Source organism: Takifugu rubripes, chromosome 21 (genome assembly GCF_901000725.2).
Source record: "Takifugu rubripes chromosome 21, fTakRub1.2, whole genome shotgun sequence".
Classification (NCBI taxonomy): domain Eukaryota; kingdom Metazoa; phylum Chordata; class Actinopteri; order Tetraodontiformes; family Tetraodontidae; genus Takifugu; species Takifugu rubripes.
The window spans coordinates 12,916,957-12,938,345 of NC_042305.1; the positions used below are offsets into that span (position 1 = coordinate 12,916,957).

At 46.7% G+C, this 21,389-nt stretch overlaps 3 protein-coding genes across 4 annotated transcripts in view; 1 reads left to right on the forward strand and 2 right to left on the reverse strand.

Moving 5' to 3' along the window:
* The first annotated feature begins 1,417 nt into the window (after positions 1-1,417).
* On the forward strand, positions 1,418-5,437 carry rfk (riboflavin kinase). Its single transcript, XM_011615653.2, has 4 exons — positions 1,418-1,982; positions 4,074-4,225; positions 4,424-4,526; positions 5,250-5,437. The coding sequence occupies exons 1-4, from the start codon at positions 1,901-1,903 to the stop codon at positions 5,435-5,437; spliced, it is 525 nt and encodes a 174-aa protein (XP_011613955.2). The 5' UTR covers positions 1,418-1,900.
* Positions 5,438-6,489: 1,052 nt separating this feature from the next.
* LOC115247494 (proprotein convertase subtilisin/kexin type 5-like) lies at positions 6,490-16,014 on the reverse strand. The gene is made up of 18 exons (XM_029829297.1): positions 15,925-16,014; positions 15,577-15,679; positions 15,360-15,496; positions 13,693-13,893; positions 13,204-13,272; positions 11,066-11,126; positions 10,811-10,956; positions 10,526-10,732; positions 10,271-10,354; positions 9,478-9,664; positions 9,184-9,398; positions 8,592-8,834; positions 8,274-8,507; positions 8,000-8,180; positions 7,713-7,930; positions 7,406-7,506; positions 7,120-7,324; positions 6,490-7,042 (listed from the first exon to the last, which is right to left on the reverse strand). Exons 7-18 carry the CDS (start codon positions 10,896-10,898, stop codon positions 6,621-6,623), a joined length of 2,385 nt encoding a protein of 794 aa, XP_029685157.1. The 5' UTR covers positions 10,899-10,956; positions 11,066-11,126; positions 13,204-13,272; positions 13,693-13,893; positions 15,360-15,496; positions 15,577-15,679; positions 15,925-16,014; the 3' UTR covers positions 6,490-6,620.
* A 1,277-nt stretch (positions 16,015-17,291) lies between these two features.
* Positions 17,292-21,389, reverse strand: part of pcsk5b (proprotein convertase subtilisin/kexin type 5b) — a 32,462-nt gene continuing 28,364 nt past the window's right edge. Inside the window, exons 19-21 of one of the 2 annotated variants that reach the window (XM_029829296.1) lie at positions 21,213-21,351; positions 21,008-21,123; positions 17,292-19,849 (exon numbers count right to left, since the gene is read on the reverse strand). In XM_029829296.1, the coding sequence (XP_029685156.1) occupies positions 19,743-19,849; positions 21,008-21,123; positions 21,213-21,351 (362 nt within the window). In that variant the 3' untranslated portion in view covers positions 17,292-19,742. Of the gene's footprint in view, positions 19,859-21,007; positions 21,124-21,212; positions 21,352-21,389 lie in introns of both variants that reach the window. The other variant, XM_029829295.1, reaches the window with a different exon arrangement.

The following is a 21,389-nucleotide window of genomic DNA, read 5'->3' on the forward strand; positions in this document are numbered from 1 at the left end:
ATAATTGGATAAGGCTCCGACCATGCCTTAAGAAGGAAAGGTTTCAAATACAATACAATATTCTAGTTCTTGATAGAATTATCAGCAAGAGTGTGTGTGTGTGTGTGTGTGTGTGAGAGAGAGATAGAGAGAGTGAAAGTGATCTTTACTCAATTTGTATCACTTGTTGCCCCCCTCACAACATTTCGTTAGTTATCTATACATTATTATACAAACATGGGCAAACTGTTCATTATTCAAAGTAGAACTACAACTCAAGTAATACACAGTAGTTATAAGGCCACGTTTATATATCATCTATACACATTTTTCTTTTCATTTGTCTACTATCAGTGAGTTGAAGTTGACTCCTAGTGACTAAAGTACTTGCTACCGACAGCGACGTAACACTGTGTAGCCTATAACAGGAAGCAAGTACTTTACTTTCAAGGTGTTTTCTTGTTTGGTTTTTCATATACAATATTTGATTGGCAAATATCAGTATTTGGAAATAAAATGTATTCTTCTACATACTTTAGCCAAAACCATATAAATTAAATATAACAACAATCAATTGGTTTTTGTTTTTTTTTAACATGTGTAATTAGATTATTGAACACTTGGAATAATCTTTCATGTATTTTTAAAGTTGAATAATCTTTTATAACTAACCAAAATCAAAAATATTTTTAAAGTATAAACGTGAACTGAGCAAACATGTGCCTGAGTTGCTTCCTACCTTTGCCTGTATCCGCAGAAGACACTTTTAGAAGACTACAATTGAGACACCTTCTGTGCATATATTCCTCAGCACAATCCACCTCCTAACAGCAGGAATTCTTTCAAAATAATAGCACGTTGAACTGTTTGTCGCATGAGGTATTAAAGAACGTTCACATGTCTTTTACAGGTATTACACAATGTGATGATCTTCAGCCCATTAGGTGTTGGTTTCAAACTTTTAAAAATTCTCAGCATAGACTATACTTTATATTAAATCTAATACTGATAATACGAAAGAATGAGTGAATGTCGGCCACCTTGTGGCATGCTCAGGTAAAATTAGACAGACGTTCCCCACTGTTTTCTCTGCTCAGTATCAACATAGATTTATAGGGGTGACATTAGTCACAGCATATAGTGGCTTTCAGAAGTAGTTATTTTTTTTGTTCACTTGAATCAAAATATTACTTTTTATTTCACATACACCCTGTAATATGAATATATAAATATGCCGATAAAACAGCACTGTAGACTGTTACCATGCATAAATCATCATCCTGCAATATCAAGGTTTTCGTGGAAAGATTCTAATTTAGTGTCATTCATGTTCTATAATTTTGATTAACTTAAAAACGAGGAAAATTGATTATTGGCGAACGGGCGACTGACCGCATCCTTTTTACGGCACGTAAAAGCAACACGTGATGCTTTTTGGTCACGTGATCAGTGACGTTAGAAACATTTACGGACGTAGTTGTGTGTAACACATGCATCCACCGGCATTCAATTTCTGACTTAATTTTTTTTTTAACCATAGTGACCCAGAGGACGTCATTTATTATTTTAGAACTATCATTATTCGCTTAACATTCAACTTCTCTGGATAAATCTCACAGGAAGGTGGGATCTTTCATGCCGCTAACAGTCGCTAGCTTAAAACTAGCATACAATTAGCTGAAGACATTATGTCATTGCTACCCGGGGAATATTGGGAAACTTTTAACTCGGGCATTTAGTCTGGACGTTGACGCTACAAGAGATCAGGACGCTTTGGGAATAAAACCTTCTGTGTTAGCTGCCATAGAAGTGTTAGCCGCCGGGGAGCGGTTGGTTAATCAGCTAGTTTGACTTCCTGGTATCCTTTCGAGGTCGTTCTGCCGTCCATCTAATACTAATAGGCAGTTACTGTGTGGCCGATATGAAGAGTCTCCCATACTTTTGTCGGGGAGAAGTGATTAGAGGCTTCGGGAGAGGAAGCAAAGAACTGGGAATTCCTACAGGTGAGTTTATGAGGGCTTAACAAAGCATTGCGTAATATCTCCAGCCCTTATATTCAGTGGTGGTCAAAAGTTTACATACACTTGTAAAGAACATAATGTCATGGCTGTCTTGAGTTTCCAGTTATTTCTACAACTCTGATTTTTCTCTGATATAGTGATTGGAACAGATCATTCTTTGTCACATAAAACATTCATGAAGTTTGGTTCTTTTATGATTTTATTATGGGTAAACTGAAAGTGTGACCAAATCTGCTGGGTCAAAAATATACATACAGCAACATGAATGAGCAATTTTGGAGACTTAGAAAGTTGTGTCAATGACATGAGCTTCATAGCATGGCCTCTTAACTTCTTGTGAGTGATCATGAGCGACTACAGCTGGTGACTTCTCTGAGGCCATTTAAAAAGGGCTCATTGGATAAAAACACCCACAAACGCTACAATGGGAAAGTCAAAGGAGCTCAGCACAGATCTGAAAAAGAGAATCATTGACTTGAACAAGTCAGGAAAGTCACTTGGAGCCATTTCAAAGCAGCTGCAGGTTCCAAGAGCAACAGTGCAAACAATTGTTTGTAAGTATAAAGTGCATGGCGCTGTTTTGTCACTGCCACGATCAGGAAGAAAATGCAAGCTGTCACCTGCTGCTGAGAGAAAACTGGTCAGGAGGGTGGAGAGTCAACCCAGGAGCACCAAAAAGCACATCTGCCAAGAATTAGAAGCTGCTGGAACACAGGTGTCAGTGTCCACAGTCAAGCGTGTTTTGCATCGCCAAGGACCGAGAGGCTGCCGTGCAAGAAGGAAGCCCTTGCTCCAAAAGCGGCACCTTAAGGCTCGACTAAAGTTTGCTGCTGATCACATGGACAAAGATAAGACCTTCTGGAGGAAAGTTCTGTGGTCAGATGAAACAAAAATTGAGCCGTTTGGCCACAATGCCCAGCAATATGTTTGGAGGAGAAAAGGTGAGGCCTTTAACCCCAAGAACACCATGCCTACCATCAAGCACGGTGGTGGTAGTATTATGCTGTGGGCCTGTTTTGCTGCCAATGGAACTGGTGCTTTACAGAGAGTCAATGGGACAATGAAGAAGGAGGATTACCTTCAAATTATTCAAGAAAACCTAAAGTCCTCAGCCCGAAGGTTGGGTCTTGGGCGCAGTTGGGTGTTCCAACAGTACAATGACCCCAAACACACATCAAAAGTGGTAATGGAATGGCTAAATCAGGCTAGAATTAAGGTTTTAGAATGGCCTTCCCAAAGTCCTGACTTAAACCTCATTGAGAACATGTGGACAATGCTGAAGAAACAAGTCCATGTCAGAAAGCCAACAAATTTAACTGAACTGCACCAATTCTGTCAAGAGTGGTCAAAGATTCAACCAGAAACTTGCCAGAAGCTTGTGGATGGCTACCAAAAGTGCCTAATTGAAGTAGAAATGGCCAAGGGACATGTAACCAAATATTAGCATTGCTGTATGTATATTTTTGACCCAGCTGATTTGGTCACATTTTCAGTTTACCCATAATAAAGTCATAAAAGAATCAAACTTCATGATTGTTTTTTGTGACAAAGAAGTATCTGTTCCAATCATTCTATCAGAGGAAAATCAGATTTGTAGAAATAACTGGAAACTCAAGACAGCCATGACATTATGTTCTTTACAAGTGTACGTAAACTTTTGACCACCACTGTACGTCGTGTGGCGGACTTAGGACGCATTAGGTTAAATGAAGTGTCTATAGCTAGAGTATACAGTATATTTTGTGTTGTAATTTCAGCCTTCCCCTATCGTGTGTATCACCACGTTTTAAATCATGTGAATGAACTGAAATGAAGCAACATCGACGCTGTTAGTGGACAGATGTTATGTGTTCAGGGTTTCCAGGAAGATGATGTGTAAATAAGAGGCCCTGGTGCTCAGATATCAGATGTGTTGCAATATATGAACCTTTGAAGCACAGGAAGAAGCATTTGCTCTAGTCAAGGTTACTCATTGACAGCTTTTACGATTGTAGCTGAAGTAATGGTGAATGTCAAATATCACATTTCATTTCATTTCTGTAATCATTCCCCCTTCCTGTGTCCCTTCTCCAGCCAACTTCCCAGACTCGGTGGTGGACAATCTTCCAGCCGACATCAGCACTGGGATCTACTATGGCTGGGCGAGCCTCAGTAATGGGGACGTGTACAAAATGGTGATGAGCATTGGCTGGAACCCTTACTACAAGAACACCAAGAAATCCATGGTGAGCAGCAGAGCGTGTCAATTTACTAAATGGGAGAGAAAAGAAGTGCACATTGTAGTTTAGTTAAATTTACACACGTCACATGGTCCAAATAAATGGTGGCGCTCTTGGGATCTAGAGCAGCTAAATAGGCTCTCTTTCTTCACATGAGAGGTTTAGTACATTAGAATGTATGATGACACTGGTTTTTGTCTGTAGGAGACCCATGTGATTCACACATTCAAAGAGGACTTTTATGGGGAAATTCTCAGTGTTGTCATGGTGGGTTACATCCGTCCCGAGAGAAGCTACGACTCACTCGGTAAGATGCTCATTTCTGTCCGTCCATATGACGTTATTGTGATTCAGGGAGTGGACTCCCAGTTTTCTGCCCGTCATGACCACATGAGACCAGAGTAATCAATCTGCTGCATCTCTCCACACGCTCTGTGGTAGTGCAAGCAGCCAGGAGAGATTTTTGACCTCTGTGATTCGATAGTAACACTAGGGTAAAGATTCCAGACATTTAGTGTTTAGGCGTTCCACACGTGCAGTTCACATTATTGAGAAACCAATATTCAGAGTTTTCGGTCTGCTTGACCTTGTGTTCACACACACACTGTGCACTCTGCCCCAATGGGAGGCGTGTGAAGCGGTGTGTGCTCTGGCTGCGGTGTGCGGAGCATAATCCAAATTTCTCAGCTTCTTTAGAAAGGCCAGTCTCTGTTGAGCCTTCTTGCCGTGCGGTGAGTCCAGGTGAGATTAGGGGTTCTCCACCCCCATCCACCTGAATGTCATCAGGTGCCATCGTGCTCTGGTCTTTTCCTTCAGCCATTAGTCTTTCTCGTGTTCTTCTCGGCATTTAAGCAGAGATTATTATCCCAGTATGCAGATCACAGGGGGACAAGTGTGCACAGGATGGACTCTTGTCTTTTTTTTTTTTTGGTTTGTTGAGTCTTTCTGCCAAACGTTGTGTGTTCTCACTCATTTATTTCTGACCCTTTTCCTCACATTGTTCCACGCTTGTGTTTTTCCTTTGCAAAAGACCGGCCCTTGTACACGCGGCATCAACGGACGACATCCGAGGAGGCCAAGGTCAGCTGGACCACCCAGAGCACCCCTCAAAAAAAACTGTTCAAAGAAGACAACTTTTTCACACCAGTGGCCCCTAGTTTACCTTCAGCTCCCTCCGCCCGTCCCACCACCCTCAACAGTATCACAGACATAACATGAACGGTCACTGGACTGCTGGCTTCAGAACGTGTGTATATATGTCCTTATTCACATGCCCAACCTCCTCCTCAGACAAGCATGTTTGCTGCTTTGACCATCGTGACATTGTCATCAGTCCCGGGTTTGGAATATATTTCTTTGAGCGTGTATGTGGTCAAAAGGCTTAACAACACATTCTGGAACACAGGATAAGTTCCTCACATTAACTCTACTTCATAATTTGCCTTTGTACACGTTGCTTCGAGTAAATATTTTTATGGAACCTGTTGGTTTGTCGTCTCAAGATAACGTACCCACTGATATAGATTTTTGATGTGGACGACATTACCTGTGCATAAAGCTTAAGATGTTTATTGAAGTTTAAGGCTGAAGCTGAAACAGCGGTCCAGTCTTTCCTGTTTTGCGTCACTTGAGATCTGGGGAATAACTAAACTCAAACATTGGTTTCAGGGTTAGTTGACTTTATGCAACAATAAATCAGAAATCATTGGGTCAATGAAAGTTTAAGTGTCCTTGCGTTCCTTTTTTATTCATCTGCTGCTTTGATGTGATACAAGCACTTATTTGGACTGTCCCGCTGTACTATGTCATTTATGTGATAATACCACACGTAGAAAGTCGTCAGAGGTTTGAAGGCAGCGTCAATAAATCCTATATCTTTATTGAAGTGCTATTGTTTTAGTTCTCATTCTTGGTTTGAAATTAATTGGAAAAGAACGTTGGGACCTTGTGACTGTGCTGATCACTGCTATAAAGTAATCAAACTCCAAAATGGGACTTTGACCGATGAGATAAGGGTGATGTCCTGGAGCATCTTTTTTTTTTTTAAACCATATAAGGGATTAATGTGTACACTGACAACAGTTGGCCGATACACACGTTTCTGTTGTATTCACTTCTTTAAGTGACCACTCCCACCACCACCACCCACACACACACACACACACACCAAAAACGAAAGATTATTTTGCAGCGACCAGCTAAAACAGATGTAGCACCTCACATTAACGTACACATCTTCCACGGTGACACGCTGCAAACCAACACTGATATTTTCTTTAAATAAATATTATCAGGCCTCATTTATTTCAAATTGGACCTCCAATCAAGGCTGGGCTCAATCATTCTACAATTTCATGAAGTAAATCGCTGTAAAGGTGTTTTGAAAATACATTTTAAAAAATCATTTGTAGGAGTAACTTTCATCATCATAGTCCAGCTCAATCTCCTCTTCATCCGTTAAAAGTCCGTACTTGAACTTCCTGTAGACTGTCCCATCATTCGACATGTACACGATGTCCACGTCCTCCTCATCATCCTCGCACTCCCACGACCGGTCTCTGTAGTCCCCAGAGAAGGAGGAGGAGGAGGTGTCGGGTTTGGAAGCAGCCTGGCCATTAGAGTCCACCTTCTTGTAGCCTCCGGCTTTGGGTCTGGGCGCGATGGCGAGCGATCTGGCCCGAATGTTGAGGAAGATGAAAACCCCAAAGCCCACCAAGAGGATCAACAGAACGCAGATGGTGGCGACCCGCTTGGCGGCGCTGCCTTGAGCCTCCAAATCTTCAATCGGGTCAAAAACAAAGTTGACCCCCAGGATGCATTCATCTGAAAAACAGGTGAGATATGTGATGAGCCACGTCTTCAGAGCCTGGAGGGCATCAGCGGGCCGCCTGCTCGCCCACCTAACGCTGCCGAGCAGTTGCAGCACTCCCGGGAGATGGCTCTGTCGCCGTGGCGCATGTCATTTCCACAGCAGCTGAGGCAGCGTCCGTCATCAGACAGTAGCTGCAGCGCCGGGCACACGGTGCAGTTCCACGCACCGGGACCTCTGCAGTCGAGGCAGGACGGGTGGCATGCGGCGCAGGTCGGCTCGGGGGACTGGGGGCCCTGCGGCGAGAGGAGAGAGAGTTCATCTGATGGGCCCCTGAAGTGTGGGGAGGGTGAAGCAACACACGAGCTGTTTGTCACCTGTGGGATGGGATAGTAACCAGTCAGACACGGGGAGTTGCAGATGCCGCTGGAGTATGTGAAGCCGTCATAACAGGACTGACAGAAAAGGGCGCCCCCATCTGGACGGGCGGAGAATTACACAACCCATTTTATTTGGTCCTTCATGTGTATTTAAAGTGTTCTACTCTCATATATCTATTTAATTTCATCCTTTTATTTTTTTCTTCTTTACTCAGTGTCTAATTCTGTTGGGATATTTTTTTTCTTCTTTACTCAGTGTCTAATTCTGTTGGGATTCGTGCTCATCGTGATGGGTTGTCTTTACCGCTGCAGGTCTTGCAGGTCGGGTGACATTTGTGACAAGTCCTGGACCTCTCTACCAGAAAGAAACCAGTGGGGCAGCTCTGCAGACATTGGCCCCGCTTCTTCACCAGGACAAAATCCTTCCGGCAGCTCAGGCACTTCTTGTTGCCGCGACCCCAACACTGGTTACAGGAGGGGTCGCACGTCTCACAAACCAAGGTGATGGTGTTGCCAAAGTGACTGAAACGAGGAGAGGAAGATTAGCGAGAATAGATGGGGAGACGTTGAGCGTCCCTGTGCTCCGCGGACCTTTCCGAACAATGCTCGACACAGCTGGACCCCTGTCTGAAGAATCCAGATTTACAGGTGTCACACTGCACGCTGTGACGGCCGGTGCAGGACTGACAGCTGAAGTGACAGCGCTCGCACTCTCGTTCGTCCCTGTCCACGCCGTAGTAGCCCACAGGACAGCTCAGCACACAGGTGCTGTCTGAGGGAAACAGCAACAGGAAACAGGAAACTAACTGTGTTAACTAGCATGGCTACATTTCAAACTCTGCTTTTTAAAAGAAAAAAAACATACTCAGGAGGAAACTGGGCTTGTTACAGCTCAGGCACTGGTTTTCAGCTGGTCCTGAACAACGATGACAGGTCTTGTGACACTGGTGGCACTGACCATCCTGGTCCATGTATGACGTCAGGTCGCACTGGTTTAACCACATGCAGTGTCCGCTGGCGTCTCTTTGCTTGTTGGCGTCACAGCTGAGGCAGGAGGAGGGTCCGTGTCCAGAGCAGGTCAGACACGACCTGTCACAGTCTAGGAAAACCAAGACATGTCAGAGTTCCTCTTTATTCCTTTTGCACCAGTAAAGATCAACCAGTGGAGGTGCACATTCCCCACCTCTGCATTCGTTGGTGGTCTCGTCATGGTAAGTGTTGCTGTGGCACTGGGACAAGCACTCTCCGTTGTAACGGACGGCTCGCGGGTTGCGACACACGTCGCAGTCGTCAGAGCCCGGGCCGTCGCACGAGGCGCAATCAGAGTGGCAGCGCACGCACTCCTGCTGCTGCTGGCTGGCAAAGTACCCGTCAGGACAGTCGTCCACACACTGACCAGCCTGGAGGAAGTAGAACTGGTCGCAGTCTGGGCGAGAGAAAAGGTGGTTAAGGTCCACTGATGATCTCACGTCTCACACCAACTACTGAGAAACAGTGCAGGAAACAGTGCAGCTCAGGTTGGGCTCCCAAAAACAAAAAGAGACAAATCAGTGGCAGCTTCGATCCATGGTGCTGTTCTTAACTACACCCACATGCTAGGGTAAAGCTGTGTGATGATAACAATGGGTTTGTCTGTTTGAAGGTTGTGGTTTCCATCTTTTCTCCTCATCTTTTATTTTAAATAAGCCATTTTAAGCCAGTATTATATGTAATGCACTTCTCCATTTATCCAGCTAACCTGTTCTACCGACTCAAGCCTCCTTCACCACCCTCACCTGTACAGAGGCCATCTTGGGTGCAGGTGGTGCAGTGAGCCGGGCAGCGGTGGCATTCTCCCTCTGAGGGATAATACCCTTTCAGACACTGTGATCTGCAGGAGTTGTCCTGCAGCAGGTACTGCTGCTCACAGCTCAGACAGTGAGAGGAATCCCCCTGACAGGACGCACACTCAGGGGAACACGGCTTACATACTCCACCTTCAGGAAACCCTCTGAAATATGAAAACATTAGCGGGAGCTGCTGCTGACGTGCAATCACGGTGCGCCGGGATGGGATGAAAAGTGTTGCACCTCTGACAAGCCTCCACACATGCCCCGTTGTCCAAGTAGAGGCCGCTGCGACAGTGCTGGCACTGCTGGTCGGTCTGACACACAACACAGCCCTGGGAACATTCTGCACAGCGGGCAGACGTCTTATTGGCAAAGGTAGCAGAGGGACAGTGAGCTGTGCAGCTCTGCTGGGCAGTCAAAAAAAGACCTGAAGACAGAAACACAAACACACTTAACATTTTAGTGAGAGAGTGAGCGACACAACCGTGCAATTGAGACCAATGTGAGTAAAATACTCCTTTACAGTCCTCAACTAGCTAGCTCAAGCGCTTCTACCAACTAACAGTGCCGAGCTATGGAGAGGGAGGGAAGAGGGATATAAAGAGGAGAGGAGAGAGGCGGTGAGAGGGGATAGGAGGACAAAGATAAGTGCTGGTCAGGAAAAGCAGGAGCTCAGTTTTTGAAAGGTTAAGTTGGAGGTGGCAGTCCTGCATTTAGGCAGATATGTCCAGGAGACAGTTTGAGATCTTGTCTATGACTGAAGGCTCATCCAGGGGAGACAACAGGTACAGCTGGGCTTCGTCTGCATAGCAGTGGCATGAAGAACCATGAGAGGGGAAGACCGTCCTCAGCGAGGTCCTGTCAAGAGCAGCGGCCCTAGCACTGGTCCTCGGAGGACCGACAGCTGACCTTGCCACAGGGTGAACGAACACCCAGAGCGGTAAGATTCAACCCAGGAAAGAGCCAGAAGCATGACTGCAGTTTATGCAGAAAAAACAGAAAAAACTCCTCTTTCTGAAGGTCCCATCTTTACCTGCACCACAGCTGCTGCAGTTCTCCTTAAATACACCAAAGCAAGTCTTACAGGAAGGGTGGCACGGCTCACAGTCCCCCTGAACTACACAGGACAAAACAAATCACACATCCAGGCAAACCCAGTTAGAGACAACATGGCTAATGTCGTTGTGCAAGCATGCGCACACGTGTGCGCCTATTGGGAACAGCGTCATTCCGTACATTTGCTAAAACACCCGCCAAACAAAGTGTTCACCGAGGCTTTGTGACCTACCGTTGGGGAACTGCTTCTCAGGACACAGGGTCAATTGTCGTCGCTCTAGGCACTCCCCATCCTTCAGCTTTAACCCGTCCCTGCAGGAGTCGCAGTCTTCGTATCGTGGCCCTCCGCAGGCGCGACAGGAGGCGTGACAGGGCTCACAGTCCCGGCTCTCCTGGTCCGCGAAGAATCCCTCACCGCAGTCTTCCACGCAATCTCCATCTGGACGCGCACACCCTGAGGTCATTTACCGTCTCACACGCATTGGGAAGAGCACAGAGAAGAAAGGGCCCCGATTACCCAGAGCATAGAAGCCGTCTTCACACCAGTAGCACTGGGACGGGTCACAGGTCACACATTTATCATCTTCACAGGGAGCGCACGTCATGGTGGTGTCCACACTGTAGGTCCGGTCAGGACACGATCGATGGCAGTCTGTGCCAAACCTGACAGACAGACAGACAGACGGAGGGACGGACGGACAGACAGATGGATGGATGGTGTCAGCATGAGAGCAGAACTTTGGGGGACGGCCTGTTTATGAAGGAGACTCACTGGTAAAAATCCTTTTCACATGTCAGGCAAACTGTTCTCTTCGAATCGTCCGGTGACTCTTCTGCGGTGAAGACCAGACAATAAAATCATGAAGAGAATGAGCAGAAATACCTCCAGACCAGCCTCGGTTTTTGTTGTTTCGTCTTCTGATCTAATCGTGTCCCGTCAGGACGCGTCCGTTTCACTGCTTTAAGAGCAGTGAATGAACAAAGGACTAAAGGCGTGGAATAAAGGTACTATTACAGTGCTATTTGACTTAAAACAAATAAATTAATAAAAATAATAAGGTATGGAAAATCACTTTTCACATAGCCAAAACTGTGGTTTCCTAGGTGACCAACAGGGGGCACTGTGTCACCACTCAATGGACATCTTTGTGTGTGTGTGTGTGTGTGTGTGTGTGTGTGTGTGTTTGTTTGGGGGGGGTATTATACCAGTGTCAATACTATCAGATATATTTACACTACAAAAACTTTATTCTTGTGTCATAATTAATTCACATCATTGAAAACCACTAAAAATGGATGCTGATCAATGTCGCTGAGGTCATCTTTTAGTGGAACACTGTCCAAGGACGGCAAAGCCAAGCGGGAAGTGTGTGTGTGTGTGAGGGGGGGGGGGGCTAAAAGGGAAGGATTAGAAATGAAGGAAGAGATCAAGGTAAAGGAGATTTTAAAAAGAGATGGAAATAACCACTGAAAGGACCTTCTGCAGATTTTCCCCAGGGATATTTTGAAGAAGAAAAATTCTCTATCGAGGCCCCCCCTCCCTCCTTCAGGTTGCTTCCTGCGCCCACAACTTAACACTGCACTGGTTTGCACTTCAATGCAGCCAACAAGCCTCTACCTGTGAAAGCAATTACTCACAGATGGGGGGGAAGGGGGGATACGGGGAGAAAGGAGTGGTGGGAGGGACAGAAGAGCTGAAAAATCATAGCTCTAGGCTGTGCCTGTATGGAGGGAGAAAATAGTGCCCACATAAATATTAACTGAAACTGGAAGGGAAGAGATGAGGGATTTCCACAAAATTCAAACCGGCATAGGTGTCCTGAGGCGTGCACTTGTGGAATGTGCCGGCAGTGACCGACCAACGCAGCTCTGGTGGGACATCGACTATATTTGTGCTCCACGATGGAACACAGACAAAACATCTGGTGTTGAAAAGTGCACAAAATGAAGTCTCAACGATGCGGCGGAACCATTACATTTAACTAAATTACGTTGGCGGGAGTAAAGGCACGGGTTCCCCCTGAGAAAGGACCCGAGAACATCGCTGCTGAGCGCCAGACGAGGCCAAATTTTAGTGCCGCCCCACCGCAGAGAGAGAAAAAAAAAAGAGAGGGCTTATTTAGCCACACGCTGCTCACCGTTTTGGTTAATCACACAGGGCAGGAGCATATCTGCACACACAGAGACCAGGAACGGGCATAGAACTGGGCAGAAGCCCGCCCTCCATTGGCGGGGGAGGGATACTTTGGGACAGAGTGAGAGCTGCTGCGTCTTATCGAACACAGTCAGAAAGACGCTCAATTAAAGACGTGCAAGAGGCAAGGCTGACATAAATGTGTCAGCGCAGATCTCCGATCTGCTCACAGGCGTGCTGGGCTTGCAGAGCAACGATTAGAGGTAGCAGGTGGGTGGGGGCGAGGCTCGGGGGTGGGGGGCAGGATGTGGTGATGACGCAATAACAGCTGTCTGCACCTCGGACTTTATAAGTACTTTCTAAGGATGCGAGGAATCATCTCAGGTGAGGGAATTGAGAGTTCACGCCTCTGAAGAAAGTGTCTCGGTGATTGTGGTCGCGGGACAGAGGAAAAGATCTGCCGCCTGTAACGTGGTGGGCGTGTCCTCCCAGAGGAGGACGCAGCAAAGAGCAGAGAGGGGCAGCAAGGTCCACACAGAAACAACCACAGCCTCATTTTCTGGTCACATGGTTGACCTCTTGACCTCTGATGGGCAACACCAAGGAGCACTTGGAAGGGATGCAAGTGCCTGTGCACATCAGGCGACATTTACCAGTTCAGCTGTTTATAAAATGTGACTCATTTTGTCAAGCACGGATGAGGTTATGGTAGCGGCGGCGGATAGCCCTCCAGCCCGCTTGGTGTTGGTGAACGGAGGGAAAGGTGATCTGCTCACTCTGTTTGCATTGCTGGCAGCCTTCATCACAGTGGAGGCAGTCCACCTCACCGGCGTCCACCACCTCGCCTGGCGAAATAGGCAAACAAGCAGAGAAAAACAGGTCGGTTACGGAGCTTTGCGTTGGAAAGCCAACTCCTAAATCCCTCATTTTTGTGATAACTGAAACAAAAGTGAACCCAGAGCTTTTCCCCAAATGCTGCTGGAGGTGATTGTGCAGCGTGCTGAGACCTGCTCGCCTCAGAAGTTTGTCTTCAAGGACACTTACAGGAGTGTCACAACTCGGCCTTGTAACACTGCGGAACATTTTCAAATCTTAAAATCCCAATGCTGCAAAATAGTGACAGTGCATTTTTTTTTAAAAATTTAAAAAAAGGAACTCAACAGTCGTGAATCCGTGCTGTTACTAGTCTGACTATGGTGAAGGGGTGAATTCACCAGCTCGCGTGGGGCTGGTTCAGGGTTTCGGAGGTGGGTCATGTCTCTCACCCTCGCTGCACACCAGAGGGACGCACTGGTTGTCTCTCAGTTTGTGTCCCGGGCTGCAGCTCAGGCACCGGTCTGCCGCCGCACAGGCGCCACAGTCAGCAGGACAGGGGTCGCAGCTTTTTCCCGCGGAGTGGAAGAATCCTTCTGGACAGACATCCCGACACTGACCCTGGAACAGGTATCGGGCCACCCCAAATTTATCTGAACATGAGAAATGAAAGACAGGACAAGATGCACACATCAGGCCTATGGGAGGGCGACACTCAACCCACACGTTTGCACGAGCAGCGTGATGTATGCAGGGACACGCTTACAACCCAAACCTGCTTCATCAGCTCCTCCACGATCGCACATCTTTGATTATCCCTTAATCTCATCACCCGCACACAGCGAAATCATGAGGAAAGCTCAGCGGGGAGAAATGGTCTGCTCTCGGACGCATCAGTACACGTTTGTGTGTGTGTATGTGTGTGTGTGAGGGAGACAGAGAGAGAGAGAGAGACAGAGAGAGAGAGAGAGAGAGAGAGAGAGAGAGAGAGAGAGCATTCACAGCCGACCAGCCCAGGTGGGGGCAATTGTTGTTTGAGAGAAATGATACAGAAACTCTGTGGTATCATTGTTGGGTCTCATTATGTCTTATGCTATGTCTCATTGAGAGACAGAGACGGGGACAGAGTGTATGAAAAGGAAAAATGAAATCTAGCATTAATCCTCTTACTGGTTGTGTGTTGTCGTCTAGTGTGTGTGTGTGTGTGTGTGTGCGTGTGTGTGTGTGTGAGGCTCATCAGAGTAACAGGGCCATGCTGACAGCCACATTATTACCTGACACTGTGATAAACACAGTTATTAATAACAGCAATCACCAGCCCGCCGCTGCCTCGGCTCCAGCCCAATAATGAGGACGTTTGTTGAAAACAATCGCTGTTCATCATGCCGATTGTTTCCACACAGGGTTGGCTGGAGCGGGCTGTGTTGGCAGGCAAGGTTTCATCTTCACAGGGTCTTCTTGAGAAGCATCTTTCACCCCCCACCCCCCCCACCCCCCCCCCACCCCACCCCAAAAAAAAGAATTGCTAAAAACCAAAAAGAAAGCCACTATGCTGATTCTGACTATTCCCTGAAATAAGATATAAAAGATCATCAAACTGTCATTTGGAAGAAAAAAAGATAATAATCAATATTTGCACAGGGGTCTCTTGCAGGAGACAAACAGCCGGATTTCCCTTAAACGCATCCATCAGTCTGAATCAGCACTTTAATTAGCCCGGTTTTATTCCAGAGGATTAATAGGTTGAGTTTGGCACTAATGAGCTTCGGTTTGATCCATGTGACGTTGGGAAAAAGCTTGAATTCACTTGACTCCTGCGTGCAGGTGGATAGAGGTTCTATTAATCCAGCACGCCGAGCGGAAGCAGGACTTCCAGAACCGAGACCGGGCTGGTTATAGAAGGTGGGTGAGAACAAATGTGCTCAAAGAAAAAAAAAATAAATAAAGCACACGATTCTGCGCATTAGTGCAGCAGTGTTTACTCCAAACGACCCGATCGTGAATCTTTAGTTTACTGGAAATATGAGAATCTGAATGGAATAATTAGCCAAATGTTGCTAAAGAATTAAAAACTTTCTGTGGATCTGACTTTTAGCCCGGCGCCTGCGCCCCTGGTCACCTGTGTCACAGCTGGTGCAGTTGTCGGGGCCGTCGTCGGTGCACTCCTGACAGGTGTGGTGGCAGAAGGAGCACTGGTTCCCCTCTGCGAAACGCCCCCTCTGACACCGGACGCCACAGCGGCCCTCGTCGAAGAACCTGCAGGTTTGAGGGGCGGGGTTCGAAATAAATACAGGAAACGGACGTGCGTGTTTGGAGTGCAGGTGCCGGTGCGTCACCATGATGTTGCGCAGCTGGTGCAGTCCTCTCTTTCCGGGCCCGTGCACTGCAGACACGTGATGTCACACAGGTGGCAAGTTCCATGCGGACTCAAGTACTCTCCTGCAGATGGTGAGAAGACAAGAGCGCCCTTAAATCAGCTACGACCATTTCAAACGAAATGCCACGTCCTGCAGGCCAGAACAGCATGAGCAGGTTCTACTGTCAATTCCTTTTCAAACTAGCCTGTTAGCACGCGTTCCGTAGGCCCAATTTGTGGTTTAAGTGATGTCCTGATACCCCCACCTCCCCTTTTTAAAATGATTTCAGCTACTTGGTTCTGCACCAGTTAGTCAGTGTTTCCTCACCTGTGTTGTTTTGGTCGCTGTGTAGTCCTGCACTGGTAACTGAACCTGGAGTTTTATTGTAACATTTGCCTTTGAACACCCCCCCCACACACACACACGCACACACACACACACACACACACCCCATCTGGGAACCTCCTGGAAAATAAAACCACCCCATTTATTGTAGACAGCAGAGATGCTGCGGCTGCCCTCAGCATGAATTTAATAACACTGAAGGTTGACACCTGCCTTCACCCAGACTCCTGCACCCTCCCCACTTGCACGTGTGCACGAGGGTTTGACAGGTCAGGAGGTTTTTGTGGTGGGAGCGAAGAAATTGTTTTTCAATTTCTGCGATTCTAAAAAAAATAAATAAATAAAACGGCAGCAGTCGGCTGTGGTGACTGCCAGCGTCACAGTGAACCATCGCCCAACAACATGCAGCGGTACAAAAACCACACTAGCCTTCAGTGAAGAGGCGGGACAATGAGATCTCCCAGAGCTTTCTCTCCCGGGGCGACGGATACAAACCCAGGCGATAAGGACCGATACTTGTGCGTGAACGTCCTTCAGGGCGGCAGCAAGGTTGTCCGGACTCTCTGAGAACCCCTCGATCCTTCTGCTCTGAAACAAAAGGGCTCCTGTGCAAACAGGAGAGGACGGAGCGTCCCAGTCACGGACGCTCGGCTGAAACCGTTCACAGAGCGCCGTCGCCCCCTCTCTACACCCCCCTGGCTGTCTGTCACCCGGACAGAGACACAGGTCAAGGCTCTCCGGGGACAGAAAGACAGAGCAGAAGCCATTTTGACTCCAACTGTCAGGAGGGAGGAGAGGCGAGCAGAGAGAACAGCCGTCACTCCCGGGAGGAAAACTTTTCCCTGCTATGGTTGACCTTGTGAGGACGTCAGAGGCCTACTGTGAGAGGAGAGACAGATTTCACGCTCGCACCCAGCGCACCTGCTCCTGAATCCCAATCCCCCCCCCCCGCCGCTGATACCCGCACAAGCACGGTTCAACAAAGCGGACGGGCCACTAAACCCTGCAGGTGGTCCAGAGAATATTAAACACACCCATCTGATAGCTCAGACCCGTCACCCCATACATGATTCAGTAGAACAGGTTGAAAATGTTTGACCCAGCCTGGATTTGCTTCTTTTTGGGGTTTTTTAAACCACCAGCTGGTGGCAAATTGTTCCCAAAGAGTCATAAAATCCAGGTGTAAGCGAAGCAGTCATAAGGCCCATTGTTGCATTTTCAGCTGCTTTTCTTTTCAACTGGGTTGATGGTCAAATTCAAACTGCTCGTTTAGGTACGGAACTTGCACCCTCATCTCGTTATTTTTTTAACTTCTGTCAATCAACCGACTTAAAAGTTTAAACCAAGTGCTTGTTTATGGCACTGCACACCATAAGAACTACCTTTATTAACCCAATACAGTACAGTTACATACTTAAAATGTGCATCACATTTTTCTTTCATTATTGCAAAAATGGCTCCGATCTTTGTGTGTATATATAAAAGCACCATTTTAATATTTCAAAATAATCTATTCACATGGTGAAGACTCTGGGTCAAAGGTTACGGACCGTGTGCACTCAAAAGGCAGGTGGAAATACTCCGAGCTGGTTACGATGCTTGTCATTATGCTAATGTTGGCCATTAATGCAACAAACCTTTGCCAACGGATTGTTACTGAACACGTTTGGAATCCTCATTCTAATCAAGTCCTAATTTAAAATCAAATAAAAAGCTAAACGCAAAGACCTGTGGTTTAATAATTCCCTTTCACACATCTGTGGAGTTTTCAAAAGACTCAATGTAACTTAAACATGCACGTAGAGGTAACGTGACTAGGCTACGCTGTCTACAACATTAGTGTCCAGCTGAAAAGATCAACTGAAACGGGGAAAAAGAGGAACAGATTAAACATTTTAATAAGAACACTTAAGTAAAAAAAAAAAAAAAGAAAATTCAAAACTAGGACTTTTGAGTAACATTAATTATGCATGGTCACAGATATGTCACAGGTACACAATAAAAACAGCTTTTATACGAGGGGTGTGTGCAAGTCTACTAACACGCAATCTAAACTTACTTTAAGTCATTTTAAACAATGACCAAAAAGAAGTTTTTGTTAACCAAAAAAAGGGGAGTCATCAATCTTTATTACAAACCATCAAGAACCATAACCAGGTGACAATACAACAATTTCTCTAATACTGTAAATGCTCAAGCTGCAGGTTGGAAAAACCCACACGAAAGAATTTTAAACATTAAAGTTGCTGTTGGACAGCGGCGCCGGCGGAGTCTCGTCGGGACGACTTGGCGGCTTTTCCCGCCTGCTAACTGATTGGTTTTTCACGCCCTCCTGAGCCCGCCGCCATGCCGCCTGCTCGCTTCCAGTTCTAATGGCAAAAGCGGGCCGAGCCGGGGGGGGGGGGTTCTACCGCCAAACGCGCTCGCGTCTGAACACCGCGATCAAACAGGAATCCCTTCTTGTGAAAGTAAGCGAACGCAGCCCGGACGTGCGCTCCGCTGCGCCTCGGGCGCCATCACCTGCAAATGAGACGCAGCGTTGCAATATTTCCCTCCACGGTCGGCGACCTCGTGTGGCCCGATGGAACGATGGAGTCTAGAAACATCTACGCCTCCTTTCTGGAATGCAAACCGAGATGTGAAGGGATCCCGTATCCCGTGACTGCGATTTGCTAATGTGGATGCACGACCAACACAGAAGAAATATAACTTATATGGGTTTATCCAGTGACATCAGGTTTTACACAGTTCGGACAGAGTAATGGATGGAATCGGGATGGAAGTGTGGCCAAAAGGTGGAGCATCTCCGTACCGTGAACTGAAGCTTTCTACAGAAGGAACGACTATCGACTCATCCAGTTGTACCTCTGGAATGAGCCGACGCCGTCTGGGCTTACATTAAGAATTAATGCCGTTCTCCTACGCACATACACACAGAGACACACACGTTCCATTAAAGACAAACACGCAACCTATTCAGAGGGCAGGTCTGTGGTTTTAAATAAAATGAGCTGAGGTGGTTTTGGTCAGTCATGTGCATCAGGCTTGGGTTATGGTGACACCGTAGCATCTTCAAGTGGTGGCCGACTGGTGTGTCCACTTCGTGTTTCAAAGCGCATAAGAGTGTGTGTGTGTGTCTGTGCTGTGCAGATTAATAAGGTGTGTTTGTGGGTGTGTGAATCATCTTCCCGCTCTGAGCCCAGATATTGTTTTCACATTACTAAGAGAGCTTTAGTTTTTGTTGTCGTCTACTTCCAGGCAGGAAAAGTCAGCCATTCCTACAACATGGCCACCTTCCCACTGTTTATCGTTAACATTGCAAAGAGAGGAGGAAGAGGAGCCAGAAATTTTTTTTTGTTTGTTTGTTTTTTTTAAAAATGCACACAGACTTATTTATAGATTCACAAGCAGAGCGGCTCCTGGTTTATGCTATGTTTCCTACACTGGCAAGGAAAAAAAAAAAAGAAGGTTCAACTATTTTGGCATCGATGCTTTGGTCACAAAATACCGACCCTTTTATTCTTTTTTGTTTTCACTTATGTTTTCATTTGCTTGTGTAATAAGTCCCAGTCCTTTAAACCCTGACCACGTGTGTGTGTCCCAGTACAGAAAAAAAGGTAGGTTTGTTGTAGTCCTGCCATCACACCTCCGATGCAGTCCCTTTAAGAGGCACAGATTATTTTATAAATTATGTGACTGTGAATGAGTGGGCGGGGGGCTTTGAGACGGAAGGGTGCCCGCTGTGCCCCATGTTCCTCCCCCCCTCCCGTGCTCCCGCTACGCCCAGCGAACACGTCCCGTCAACCCTTTTGCGAGCACGTCCTGCAGCACAGCTGCTGCAGCACCTTCCTCTGGCAGAGATTGTTCTTTTTAACGAGCACGCAGAAGCTGCCCTCCGCCCAAGATTCTTCATTTGCTTTCCACAGACCAGGAAGAAGAAGTTCAGGGGTTGGGGTGGAGGGGTGGGGTTTGAAAAGAGGGGAAGGGGGAGACACACACACACACACACACACACACATGCAGAGACACGCAGGGGACCAGAGCCACGTGATTGGTCAGGAGAGGTTTCAGATGACAGGAAGAGGAGTTTTTTGATCCAATCACAGGTGATGTTCATCGAGGCGGAAATGATTGCAGTCCAGTGGAGTGATTGGTTCCACGTCAGGAGAGACAGAAGATAGATTTGACAGAAAACAACAAAGAGAGAGAGAGAGGAGAGATCACACAATTAGCAATTTGAAGATACTTGAAATTCAACACTTCAAAGCATTTTACATCAGAGAAAAAAACTTAAAGTTGACCCAAAGTCTTGTAAAACCTTTAAGCCAATTCTCCATAATATGGCAAAAGTAGCCAGTCCCCTCCCCTCTCCCTTTTCAAATGGAGCTTGATAAAATGACTGAGTGTGCACTTTAGGTGTAGGACTCATCGATAAAAGGTCACACAGTAAAGACACATTTTTCTTGACAGTTTTATCTCAACCCATGTTTTTCCAGACAATCTCCACCCTCAGAGGAGAGTCTTAAGGATTTCAGCAGGAAGTGAGGCCAGCAGAAAATGGAAAATGAAGCGACTAAGGTAGAGGGGGAAAGCATTCAGGAAAGCGAGGAGCAGCGTGCTGCACAAACGTTGGTAGCTTATGCAAAATGTAGTCTAACAATCAGGACAAAAAAAAAAAGAAATATCACAAAAGTTAGATTTGAATCCTGCGGATGTAATATTAGTCGCCATCAGAACACAAATTAAGCCATTTGACAAAAAGCACAGGAGTACAAAGCAAGGACGAGCTGCCCTTCTGCTTTCAGGAGTTAGTACAAGAGCTAAAAAAAAAAGAATCCCAAAGGTGAACTGAATAAATCTGCCTTGTGCATCGAATTTCCGCATTCATTTTCAGGCATTCGCAAGAGTTGTGAGTGAGAGTTAAGTGGTAAAAGCTGCACCTCAAAGGACTTTTCCTCTGTGGTTTGTATGGGAATTTTAGTGAAAACAACCATCATTTCTTCACATCTACACACACACACACACACACACACACACACACACACTAGACAAGTGGACGACTCACCATCTTTGCAGATAGTGCTGACCACACAGGCTCCGGCCTCCAGGTTGTAACCGCTCACACAGCTGCTGCAGTTTCTTTCACCAGGGCCCAAACACTCGTAGCAGCTATGGTCGCACCTGTGGACGACAAGGTGGATCAGAAACACGCCACCCTTAAATCGTAGTTTGGCTGCCGTGCACTAAGGGTGAAAGAGAGGCTGACTCACTTCCTACAGGAGCGCTGCACCTGGCCGCTGTCTGAAGTCTGCTCCGACAAGTAGTAGCCGCTGCTGCAGGTGGACACGCAGCGCCAGTCCTCCAGTAAGTAGCCCACTGCACATTTGGTGCACGCCTCGACCCCCGTGCCTGAAAAGTGCACGGACAAAGGGGAGGTTTAAAAAAGG

What these genes read in the sequence shown, in the direction of transcription:
- LOC115247494 (XM_029829297.1), bottom strand. Translation starts at nt 10,898, where the DNA reads ATGACGTGCGCTCCCTGTGAAGATGATAAATGTGTGACCTGTGACCCG. An exon ending in CCAAGATGGCCTCTGTACAG is followed by an intron (nt 8,835 to 9,183) that starts GTGAGGGTGGTG and finishes TCTCTCGCCCAG; the next exon opens with ACTGCGACCAGTTCTACTTC. An exon ending in CAAGCCCAGTTTCCTCCTGA is followed by an intron (nt 8,181 to 8,273) that starts GTATGTTTTTTT and finishes TGTTTCCCTCAG; the next exon opens with ACAGCACCTGTGTGCTGAGC.
- rfk (XM_011615653.2), top strand. Translation starts at nt 1,901, where the DNA reads ATGAAGAGTCTCCCATACTTTTGTCGGGGAGAAGTGATTAGAGGCTTC. An exon ending in AGAACTGGGAATTCCTACAG is followed by an intron (nt 1,983 to 4,073) that starts GTGAGTTTATGA and finishes TCCCTTCTCCAG; the next exon opens with CCAACTTCCCAGACTCGGTG. An exon ending in AGAACACCAAGAAATCCATG is followed by an intron (nt 4,226 to 4,423) that starts GTGAGCAGCAGA and finishes TTTTGTCTGTAG; the next exon opens with GAGACCCATGTGATTCACAC.